We start from the raw sequence: 12,475 nt of genomic DNA on the forward strand, positions 1-12,475 counted from the left end.
AACAGAAGTTAAAAGCTTGGAACTTGGAATCAGACAGTCTGGGATAACATCTAGAGTTGTTATGATCAATTAGTTATATTAAAAGCAGATGAGATAAACCCAAAAGTAAAATTCCTAGTTCTTTAGGCCTTTCTGAACTCAAACTTTTCCCTTACCTTCATCTAATGTTTTTCATATATATATATATATGTAAAAAAAATTTTCTGGGCACTTGCCTCATCAGTACATAAATACATTCAGATGCCCATAAACTAGGACGACCATAAGAGACCAAATGAAACCCTTTGATTCAACTGCTACAGTCCACCGTTGGGATATTTTGGCTATAGAGCTCTAGGAAATAGTACTAGGGGGAAGTAATTGACAGAAAACTAATGAAGAATAATAGTGTCAGCATTTCCTTTTACCCCCCAGGCAGGATGGGGGAGGGCACGACTTCTAGGCCTGCCTATTAATCTATTTGGTCTTTTCATCTTTGGGCATGGAAAACCTCCTTCTTGATCTAAGATTGGCCACCCAAATCTGCTCCATGCCATTCATTAATTTGATCTCCTCAAATACAGCTGCAATCCATTTTCATTGAATTTTTCTTCCTTTGCTGCATTTGTTAGAATTAGACTCTATGTCCTTGAGTCAGGAATCTTTTTATTCCATACCTTTCTTTTGGGTGGTCATGTGTTAATATCTGAATATAAAACACCTAACTTTATTTGTAGAATTGGTTTTTCAGGCTTAAATAGCTAAAGTAAATGTGGAAGGGGGAGAAACGGTGTGTGCCGACGACACAGGACTTGACATCTGGTGAGCTGATTTCGCTTTCAATGATCCTGCAACGGAATCAGGCTCCTATTGAGCAGATGAGGCTCGGAAAGAGAAAGTAGCCCAGCTGGAATTGAAACCAAACTTTGGCTGATGTCAAAAATCTCATGCTCTTTCCCTATCTTTCCCTCAAGTTTGTATTGGAAACAACTGAGATTCGAATGCAGCTGATTCAGGTCCTTAACTCCTTCACAGTTCCTGAACTCAGATTTTATGGTTTGAACACCATAAAAATCAAGCTCAGTGGTAAGGCAAGTGCAAATTTATTAAATATCTGCTATAGATAAATTAATTTTAAAATAAGGGGGAAATATTTTGACAAGTGATTAAGACCCCAAGATTAAATATTAGTTTGGCATGAATTTTCTAAATTAGGTTGTATCATAGAGCCCAGGTTCTCAAGCTTTCTAGATTCATGGCACCCTAAGGCCAAAAGAAACAGCTACCTGTTCTGCTTGAAGTAGGCAGGCCCCAACAACCTAATACATATGTATGTCCTTGTATCTTACAAAAAGTGAAAAAGTAATACATGTAAATGGAAAGAAAATATTTTTATTTTGTTCTAAAGTTACCGTCATTACTCAGTAATGGAAAGTATAATCCGCTGGGCGGGGCTCAGCTCTCAGGCCTCGGCATCTGGTCACCTTCTTGTCTTGTTCCACATTGATTTTCACTTGATACCTGCTTTTTATCAAAGCAACTGCCGAAAATCTGCTTGCAACCATAGGGGTCATCGAAAAAAGGTAGCTAATGTTGAAATTTTGAACTATTTTGAGCTGGTAGTAAAGTTCGCATGAATCTAACAGATGTGGTCGTGCTGCCCTTGACATTTTAAGATATGGATGGTGTTCTTGTGACCGCACTGCAGCACCGGGGGCCTCGGGGGTGGGGGTGGGGCTCTGGGGCAGGACGGGGGGGGGGGGACCTTAGGGGCCGGGGCTCAGGCTCGGGGGCCGGGGGATCCTCTGGGGCTGGGGGCCTCGGGGGCCAGGCGATCTTAAGGATCACTTTTTCCCCTTCCTTTCTTTCTAGTTTGTTTTATAATTATAAAACCCCTTGAAGCTTCATTTATAACCCAAATTCTCTCTCCATGACATAATATACACTGAAATTTCAACCAGGAATGAAGTCAGTAGAGAAGCATATGTTTTGATTGAACAACATATGGAAATCTGATGTTTATAGACACATTTTCCCAGCAACAAAGCAAAGTTTTTAGCAAAGAATTCTTTACATTCTCCTACTGACGATCTCAGACTTGATGTCAAGAAGACAGAAAGAAAAAGGGAGGGAGGAAAGGAGAAACCTGACGAATAAATCTTTATTAAGTGCGTCAAGTACGAGCACATGCTTGGAGCAGGACAACATGGAGGGAAGGACTGGGCTGCCTAGGACCCGGGCGTCCTCATGGTCCATTCTAGACACAGATCTGTTGGCACAGGTCAAGTTTAGGTGGAAGATGGGGGACAAGAAAGCAGGAAGCGTATACAGCCTAGAGCATGTGCTCTAGAGTTTGGCCGTGTTCAAGTCCTGCCTCTGTAACTTAGTAGCTCTGGGTCCCTTGGAAGTTACTTAACCTTGTGAAATTTAGATTTTTTCCCCCACTAAAATGGGAAATAATAATACTTATCCCAAAGTTGTTTTGGGGGGGACCAATTAACATTTGTGCATATCATAATAACTGGCACATTTAAGGGCTAGACAGTTTTCAGTATTATTATTATTAAAGTAGGGCTGACCCACAGATGGGAGACAGCAGAGGTCAGGCCTGCCAAAGAATGTCAAGGGTACGGAGAGAAGAACTAGTGGGGAAATGGTAGAGTTCATGTCCATACATGGATTGCATCCAGAACTCTCTGCTGGTGGGAATGTAAACTGGTACAACCCATTAAGACAACCACTTGACAGTATTTACTAAAGCCGAGCATATGCAGATGATCCAACTCAGCAATTTGACCTCTAGATATATGCTCAGCACACAAATGCGTATATGTGTACCAAAACATGTTTATAGCAGCATTGTTCATAGTAGCCAGACAATTGGAAACAACTCACCTGTAGAATGGTTAAATACAATGTGGTATGTCCATATAATAGAATGTGTGCTGAGTATATATTCGGCATGAGGGTGAATGCACTACATACGAGAAACTGGATGCTACTCAGAAGAATGCTGGGCAGGGGCAGACATAATTGTGCATGCGTATGATGCCATTTATATAAAGTTCACAAATAGGCAAACCATCTACGATGTTAGAAATACGGACAGTAACCTTTTGGGACGCAGAATTTAATGTCTGGAAAGGTGCACGGGGAGTTTACTGGGGCTGGCCACAATGTGTGTTCACTTTTTGAAAATCCAGCAAGCTATCCTTCTATGACTTATGTCCACTTTCATCTGCAGGCTTTCTGCTAATAGGGATTTTTAGCTTTAGGAAAAAAATTGGCCTAAGTATTGAAGAAATCTTGCTGCAGATTGAATGTTTATGGCCCCCTCCCCCAGTTCATATGGCGAAACCCAATCCCCAATATGATGGGGGGAGGCGGGGCCTTCAGGAGGTGATGAGGTCATGTGGGTGGAGCCCTCATGAATGGAATTAGTCCCTTTCTAAGAAGAGACCCAGAGAGCTCCCGAGCCCCTTCCACCATCTGTGGACACAATGAACCAAGTCTGCTGGTGCCTCGAGCTCGGGCTTTCCAGCCTCCAGAACTGTGAGAAATAAGTTATCTACTGTTTATAAGCCGCCCAGGCTGTGGCGTTGTAACAGCACATCGCTTTGTAAGCTTCCTTTCTAGCACAGAGGGCCACGTTAAAAACAAAATAAGCTTTACAAAAGGGTTTCTGTATTAAGGGAAAGCGTGAGAAGACAATATGAGACACAGCAGCTATGCTTACGAACTGCAGGGCAGTTGTCCTATGGTGACTGACGGCGTCCATCAGGGCAAACTCCATCAGGGTAACTCGGGTCTCGGTGGTGTCGCACAGCAAAGCTCCCTCTCGCTGGACTCGGCCAGCACACGCTGACCGGCTCTGCTCCTGGCGCTCACTCGGGACCCAGGCTGAGGGGGGCTTCACCCTGGCACGTGGTCCACAGTTATACCCCGGCGGAGGGAGGAGCACATGGCAGGCTGTATGTGGGCTCGGAACACGTCTGCCCCTGAGAGACATGACCCTTCCACCCCCACTGCACTGGCTGCTGCAGGACTCGCGGGCGGGCCGAGCGCCAGGGGCCGGGACACGAGCCGTTGCGCTGGGGCAGGAAGGACAGCTGGGCAGCGACAGGCTCTCCTGCCAGCCTCACGTGCTCTCAGGCTCCAGACTCGGTGGCATGTAGAGCCCTGTCCACGACAGAACTGCTGCCACACCCGCCGCACCCTCGCCCCTCCCTCCCTCCCTCCCTCCGACGGCAGGTCACGGATTCCCGGACCACTGCCACTCCTCCCCACGCAGCACCAACGTGGCCACTGATCTATGTGTGGCCGACCGCAGGGCAGCGGCTAATGCTGTTCTGGACCAACGAGCAGAGTGGGGCTGCAGGGTCCGAAGGGTCAGGGCAGAGTGGGGAGGATCCTGCGTGGCTGCAACCACCCGAGGATGCGCACGGTCAGTGGCCGGGGCAGCGGGACGGCTGGACAGCTGGGTGTGTCCTCCTCGCACAGGAAAAGGAAACGGAGTCAGGAGAGTGGAGACGAAGGCGGAGAGCTAGAGGGAGGGTACAGACAAGCGGGAGAGGAAGGGAGTGGGGAAAGAATGAGACTGGAGAAAAAGAAAAAACCTTTGTGTCCAGTTAGAGGTACAGAGCTTTCCTTGTGTCCTATGCAGCGAGACTCTGTGCTCTGTGTAGCGTGTCACTTCGGCTGGGTTTTTGTTAAACACTACCTCACCGGAATCCCCTCGGTGTATCAGCTAAGACAGGGCCGCATCCATCCCAGGAAGGCCGTGCCCGCGGGCTCCTCCTCCCCAAGACGCCCCACCCCCTTCCTGCGGAGCAGCGGGGATCCGGGGTATGGTCCTCCGCAGGCCTCTGGACCGGGCACCGGCAAACCTTTGTTTCTTAAATGTGACTCCCTCTTAGACTCACATCCGTTTTGGGAGAAATGCGCCAACTCACCAATTGATGACATAATTAAATTTTAATGTGGATTCCTTATGAGACACATAAAAGACTGAAACATTTTGAGATAAAAGGAAGAACTGAACGAGGGTGTGGTTAGTTTAAAGCCGAAAAACGACCAATGGCAACCACAGGGCACCTGATTTTCCCTGTGCAGATACAATCCAAATAACTTCTTTAAATTCTGATGATCGGTTTATTAGAGCAATTCCTTTCATTGTGAAAGAAGCCACTGTTTAGTAAAGGCCAACAATGCCACGGAGAAATACACCTTTGATACACTAGATCCAAATTGTCTGAAAAGGGGCACCGTGCGCTTCACACAAACGCAGTTTCTGCAAGGACGCGGCGCTAGGGAACCGGGCGCTTCCTGACCTTCGCCCGGCAGCCGAGTCCTTCCCTGGCCACGCCCCGCGCGTTCCAAAGGACACAAGGTCCAAAATAGGTTTTGATATAAACTTTTCAGGAACACATCTGCTGTGGAAAATAAGATGTCCGTAGCATTGGGACTCCAAATAAAGCATAAAGAAGGAGATGCATTTAAAAAATTTTTTTAAAAATTGAAAAGTCTTCCCAAATAAGGAAGAGGTGACCAGACCTACTCCGCTGTACATTCAGTTCTGACTTGAAGATTCAGGATTTAAAGAAGATGCAACCACTTGCATTTCTTGCTAAAAATAAACTAAAGGGAGCTTAATTTAAGAGATGTGCTGTGGCAGGTGTTACTAGGCTCAGCTCAAACCAGCAGTGGGCCCAAGTCCACGTGAGGTAGGGTGAGCCTCACCTCCAAGTGGGGCCAGGGCAGCAAGGAGGTCGGCATAAACGACGGCCCTTTGAGAACTGATGTGGTCGCTTTCCTGTTCATTGAAGATTTTAATTAGGAATTTATTCTTCTTCACAGATGCTTCCTTTAGGTGTATTTAATTATAGACCTTGACAAAAAAAGCCAGAAGCAGAGCGAGGAGAGCCAGGCCTGCAGGCACCAGCAGTGGCCGGGCGGCTCTGGAGCTCGGGCCGCCTGGGTGAGCGGCAGAGGTGAGGGGGGCTGAGCTCGGGGGGCTCCCGCGCCTGCTGCGGAATTCCTAGGGGAGAGAAACAAATGAAAACAATCATTTTAAAATGCAAAGAAAGTCCTATTGCAATATCAATCAAGTAATGAGTCCCTAGAAGAAACTTTTTAAATTGAGATAGAATTGCATATAACATTGTATTGGTTTCAGGTGTACAACAGAATGATTCGATGTTTGCGTATGCTGTGAATGACCACCACAGTAAGACTACATAATATCCATAACCACAGTTATCACCTTATTTTTCCTGTGATGGGAAGTTTTGGTGCTTATTATCTTTTTGAGTTAGTGTATCTGTTTCCTCTGGACATATTCCTACAAGTGGAACAGCTGGATCTATAGTTCTATTTTCAGTTTGTAAGGAACTTCCACGCGGTTTTCCATAGTGGCTGCAGACTGACATTCCTCCAGCAGCGCACAAGGGTTCCCTGACCCACGTCCTTGCCAACACTTGTTATGTCTTGTCTTTACAATGTCATTCTAACAGGTGGCAGTTGCTATCTCACTGTGGTTTTGAGGTGCATTTCCCTGAGGACGAGGCTGCTCAGCACCATTTTATGTACCTGCTGGCCATCTATATGTCTTCTTTGGGAAAATGTCTACTCAGAGCCTCTGTTCACTTTTTAATTAGACAGTTTTTTGTTATTGAGTTGTATGAGTTCTGTCTATATTTTGGATATTAACCCCTTATCAGATATCAGATATATGAGTTGCGAATATTGTCTCCCATTCAACAGGCCGCCTCTCATGTTGTTGGCTTCCTTTGCTGTGCAGAAGCCTTTTAGTTCAGTGTGAGAAGGAGTCACACCTTACTCCTCCAACACAGGACATCCAAACACCCAGTGTGGACCAGATGGCCCCAAGTCAGGTATGCATCACAGTTCCTTTCCTTGAATAAGTTTCCAGATTATACACAATACATATGAGAGAGACAAAGAGTGCTCATGGAAAATCAAGGCAGAATTCATGAAGGGTACAATTTACATCAAGCAGAGTCATATCACAAATGTATCCTACTTTTAGGAATATGAGCATATCTTATGAGGGGGGTAAGAGAGGAGGGAGAGGGAGAGAAAAAGAGAGAGAAAGAGAGAGAGAGAGACTGAATGAACCATGGAAGAAGCCATATAATTCAGCAAAATTCAGAAACACATTCCTAATGAGAGATTCCCAGCGGGGCACTGTTGCAGGAGGGCTGCCCCCCCAGGGGGCCCTGATGGGTGGGGGTGGGGGTCTGGGTGGCTCGAAGCATCCACCCCCACAGGCAGCATCTCCATTACCATAGTGCCATGTAACTCATTCCCCGTGTGGAGCATGAGAAGCCAGGGGCCTCGCCTTCACCACTTCTTAGCTAGTCTCTGTTCCCGGTGCTTCTGAGCGGTGAGGGAGGAGCGGACGGGGAGCCGGGCCACTCAGGGTGGTTCTGGCATCTCAAAGTGTAATTTTGACTCCACTTATATGTGCACCTTATATACAGGCTTTAGAATCAGCTCCTCCTTGTTGAAACCTGAAGAACATGTTGAGAGATGGGGTGGGGTAGGAAGGGGTACACTGGATGGAAGGAGCAATGTGGGGGGGCGGCAGAGGCAACCCACAGGCATGTCTGTGGAAGCACAAGAAATCCAGAAGCATAAAATGCCTCTAAATGACCATTTTCCTTTGCCCATTCCCCCCTCCGCGCTCTCTCACAGTCTCCTGGTGACACCGGTGACCTGGCCCCGCGTGCAAAGTCGGGGCTGCAGGTCCTGTGCACGTGGAAACATTGGGACTGCATATGGTAGACAGTGCTCCGCAGCAGGCTGAGGGCAGGCGACAGGAGACGGACCGGGACAGAGGCCAGCGGCGAGCTGGGACAGATGAGGTGGGAGATGACGACGACCTGTGTTAGGGGACGGCAGAAGGATGGACAGGGGGACAGCAGACTTCTGATGTAGGAGCAACAGCACCTGAGCTCAGATGAGTGTGCATAACAAGAGGCAGAAAGAATGGAAATGGGGAAATAACCCAATTTCCACCGGCTAATATTTGCATGGAATAGATGTGGAAGGAATTCGTGCTTTGACTGCAGAAGACTGAAAAATTAATACAGTTGTTCATCACAAGGGTGACTCTCTCAGTGTGATGGCAGTCAAGCCAGTCTTTGCTTTGGTGTTCCTCAGGTTTCTGGGCCTCAGGACACCCTGCTGGTGCCCCTGGACTGTGAGCCCCCGGCCAGGGGGCCTGGACAGAGCTGGACAGATGGAGTCGGCTTCCCTGCGACAGGCCCGGAGCTCTGTGTGCCCAAGCCTGCCCTGCCCTGGGAGACCCCCTCCTGCGAGACGGGCTTTCTGCATGACATTTTGGAGACGGAAATATGTTGGCAAGCCTTCATTTCAATTGATTAAAAATAGCCTCATGGGCCCTGGCTGGTGTAGCTCAGTTGAGCATCGTCCTGTGCGCCAAAAGGTCACTGGTTTGATTCCCAGTTAGGGCACACACCCAGGTTGTGGGTTCGATCCCTGTCGGGGTGTGTGTGCAGGAGGCAACCGATGGAGGTCTCTGTCACTTCGATGTTTCTCTCTCTCCCTTACTCGCTCTCTAAAATCAATAAAAACATTTAAAAAATTAGCCTCAAGGTCTCGCAGACAGCACTCACGGATACAGCGACCTTGGGGAGAATGCAGTCCTTCGGCTGACAGGCGAGAAGCTGGTGAGCTCCCCGAGCAGCAAGGCTGCCGACTCCTCCGGGCGCGGAGGCTGCGCAGCTGGTGGCAGGAGGCACTCAGCACGGGTTAGAACGAGTGAGGGAGTAAATGAATGAGTACCAGGGTGTGCATTCCAGATGAGACTTAACCCACCAAAATCACGTCTATCTACATCTCTGGTGATCAAAGTGTCCAGCAATGTATTCAGGGTACTTTTTTTTCTACACATATGTCATGAGTTGCTGCCTCCAGCAATTAAACCCTCACTATTTTTTTTTTTTTTAATCCTCACCCGAGGATATTTTTCCATTTATTTTCAGACAGAGTGGGAGGGAGGGAGAGAAAAAGAAATCAACATGAGAGAGACCTCGGTTGGTTGCCTCTCACACGACCCCGACCAGGGCTGGGGACCAACCTGCAACCGAGGTGCACGCCCTTGACTCGAATCGAACCAGCGACTCTCTGGTTTGTGGGTCAACCCTCTAACTGCTAAGCCAAACCGGCCAGGGCTAAACCCTTACTTCTTATGTTTGGGTTCGCAAGACCAGAACCAGAAGGCTGATTAATTTCTCCCAAGCCCGAATTTAATGTTTCTGAGTCACACATAGCTTTGAGAAGCGGACGGAGACTACAGATGGTCCCCTGAAGACTGGGAGAGCCACACGCACAGCCCATCACACACCCGCGTGTCCTTCAAGAGGGTCACACACCCTCACCCAGGGGCGGAGCCCGAAGTTTCCTTTTTCAAAAAGAGCCCAGACCGTGCAGCTCAATGGTTGAGCATCGACCCATGCACCAGGAGGTCACGGGTTCCATTCCTGGTCAGGGCACATGCCCAGGTTGTGGGCCCGATCCCCAGTGGGGGGCATGCAGGAGGCAGCCAATTGATGTCCTCTCTCATCGATGTTTCTCTCTCTCCCTTTCTCTCTAAAAATCAATAAAGAAAATAATTTTTTTAAAATATGAAAACATTAGATAGAAGGCTTTGGACAGGGTCCCTCAAAGTGTGAGGGCCTGACACTTCAGCTGTCAGCTTCCGGGAAGACGCCCCTCTGCCCCACCCCCAGATCTGAATGCCAGACCTCAGTTCTGCACCAGCAATTCAAGAAACTACCACGCGAGACCACTGGTTCTGGCCAGGAGTCGGGCTGACGGGCAGGCCTTCGGAGTGGCATGCGGCCTGGGCCTGGGCCACACAGTGCTTCTCAGAGCTGCAGTACAGGAGCCCCGCCCCCGGCCTGGGCCGCAGGGTGCTTCTCAGAGCTGCAGTGCAGGAGCCCCGCCCCCGGCCTGGGCCGCACAGTGCTTCTCAGAGCTGCAGTGCGGGAGCCCCGCCCCCGGTCTGGGCCGCACAGTGCTTCTCAGAGCTGCAGTGCAGTGGCCCCACCCCTGGCCTGGGCCGCACAGTGCTTCTCAGAGCTGCAGTGCAGGGGCCCCGCCCCCGGCCTGGGCCGCGCAGTGCTTCTCAGAGCTGCAGTGCGGGAGCCCCGCCCCCGGCCTGAGCCACACAGTGCTTCTCAGAGCTGCAGTGTAGGGGCCCCGCCCCCGGCCTGGGCCGCACAGTGCTTCTCAGAGCTGCAGTGTAGGGGCCCCGCCCCCGGCCTGGGCCGCACAGTGCTTCTCAGAGCTGCAGTGCAGGGGCCCCGCCCTCAGCTGGAAAGAAACCCCTCCACCTTTGGTGACCATTTCGCAAAATTTCTTCTTTACTCCCAACTCATTTGCCGTAAAATTTTGCTCCAAGTGTAAAAGTTACCTATTAAATTACCACAGTGGATAATCTGTGGTTGTGTTTAACGTAGTCACTCTTCCTTGGGCACTGATATCTTCCCCCCACCCAAACACTGAACACACTGAACAGGCGTCCCGGTGCTGAGCCTCCTGCCCCCGGCCCTGGGGTCCAGGGGGAGTGTGGCAGCAGAGCGGGCAGGGAAAGGCGGCCTCTCTCCCGCTCTGTGCCTCCACAGCTTCGCCTTGTACAACCCAAGATCTCGGTTAAAGAAGTTTCATGGTCTGTTTTAAAATATCAGATTCAAAGAAAAGTTTCTCGGATGACACAGTAATCCAGAGGCAGCTGGCTCTCTACGGCGGTCACTGCCACTGCGACACGGAAGGAAAAGTAACCTAGAAATACAGGGAATACACGGACTTCCTCAAAGTCCCAGACGCTCGAACTCTAAAGGTATGACCAGAGCAGCTTCCCGTGCAGTCAGAAGCAACACCCGTGAATAGAAAATAATGCAGCATTTCCATAATATAAGTAAAAAGTGCTTGCAGGTGAAGTGATGATACATAACCAGCAGTAAAGTTGCACACACGCACACACACGCGCACACACACACGCACGACAATGTATATGACTGACTTTAGAGAAGAACCTGGGCAGTGGTTCTGTAAAGTAAAAAGAAGGCTTAAACTTCCCTAAACCTCCTAAACATTATCAAAATTATTAATTCCTAAAATTGCATCTCTCGACCAAGTACATAAATTAAAACCAAACCAAACAACTTTGATGTTCAGAAACTTTAGGGATCAGATTTCAATCAGTTAAAAGATAACTGAAGACAGCAGAGAAGACAGTCTGGTCACAGGACAGCAGTCCCTCTCTAACTATCTCCCCTTCTCGAACAGTTACGCGTTATTGTTGGGAAGGAAAAGACAGGCTTTAACCTCAGCACATTTAACAGCCCGAGGCGCCCTAAATGCTGGGCTCTGGGCTCGAATCCCAGTTCCATCTGAGGATTTGGGGGGAAGGGATTCATCCTCCCTTTGCCTCCATACAAAGTTCCCCAAGAAGAAGATTTCCCACACATTTATTTTTATCGTTTTATCCTCACCTGAGGACACTTTTCTATTTTTTGTTCAGATAGAGTGGGAGGGAGGGGGAGAGAGGAAGAGAGAGAGAGAGAGAGAAACATCGATGTGAAAGGGACACATCGAGTGGCTGCCTCCCACACGACCCAACCAGGGCCGGGGACAAACTGCAACTGAGGTACGTGCCCTTAGCGGGAACCGAACCCGGGTCTCTCTGGACCGCAGGCCGATGCTCTAACCGCTGAGCCAAACCGGCCAGGGCTAAGTGTCCCAAACATTTAAAACTCAAATAAGATGAACATCTTCCATGGTATCTTGTGGTTCTCATGGAATATATAAACTGCGGATGTCCTTTTTACAAAATGGCTAAACCACAATTTTGTTTTTCAAATAGGATTCATTGATTTAAGCTATGTTTGCTCCTCACACATGTCACCACGAGGCACACAGTGCAATGAATGAGCAGACCAGAAGCCGAACCCAGTTGAGACAGACATCAGCTGTGTGCCCTTGGGCCAGCGGTTTAAGCTCTCTCACCCCAATCAGCTCTTCTGTGAAGTAGGGACACCAATATCTGCCTTCAGATGTTGTTCAAAGGCTTAGAAATAACATGCCCAGGGCCCAGGCAGAGTGCCTGGACACAGAGGTTTGAACAAAGGGCTACTACTCTCCCACACTCCAGCCATGTGGCTTGGAAAGCAGATGAATCCCGCGGCACCCACTGTCCCAGGACGTAACACCCTGGCCCGAGCTCCACCCTGGCTCGCCCTCAGGCAGAGGCTGCGCCCCCGTGTGAAGTCAGCACCTTGTATTCTCGGGGCGCAATCTAGGCGGCGAACCTTCTGGAAAGGCTCTGAATGGAAACCATCCCATATAAGAAGGGAAACCTGGATTCCACCAGCTATGAAGTGGGATTCAACTGTCAGATGCGCCAGGGGCCCATTTTTTATCTGCCGTTTTTTTAAAGTATTTAGTA

General features: G+C 49.1%; 1 protein-coding gene across 1 annotated transcript in view; it reads right to left on the bottom strand.

The window, feature by feature from the left end:
• Positions 1-4,944: 4,944 nt before the first annotated feature.
• Positions 4,945-12,475, bottom strand: part of CDKAL1 (CDK5 regulatory subunit associated protein 1 like 1) — a 621,394-nt gene continuing 613,863 nt past the window's right edge. Inside the window, exon 17 of the mRNA XM_036255396.1 lies at positions 4,945-6,016. Coding sequence (XP_036111289.1) covers positions 5,855-6,016 — 162 coding nt within the window. The 3' untranslated portion in view covers positions 4,945-5,854. The remainder of the gene's footprint in view (positions 6,017-12,475) is intronic.

The sequence above is a fragment of the Molossus molossus genome, unplaced genomic scaffold (assembly GCF_014108415.1).
Source record: "Molossus molossus isolate mMolMol1 unplaced genomic scaffold, mMolMol1.p scaffold_m16_p_12, whole genome shotgun sequence".
Lineage (NCBI taxonomy): Eukaryota > Metazoa > Chordata > Mammalia > Chiroptera > Molossidae > Molossus > Molossus molossus.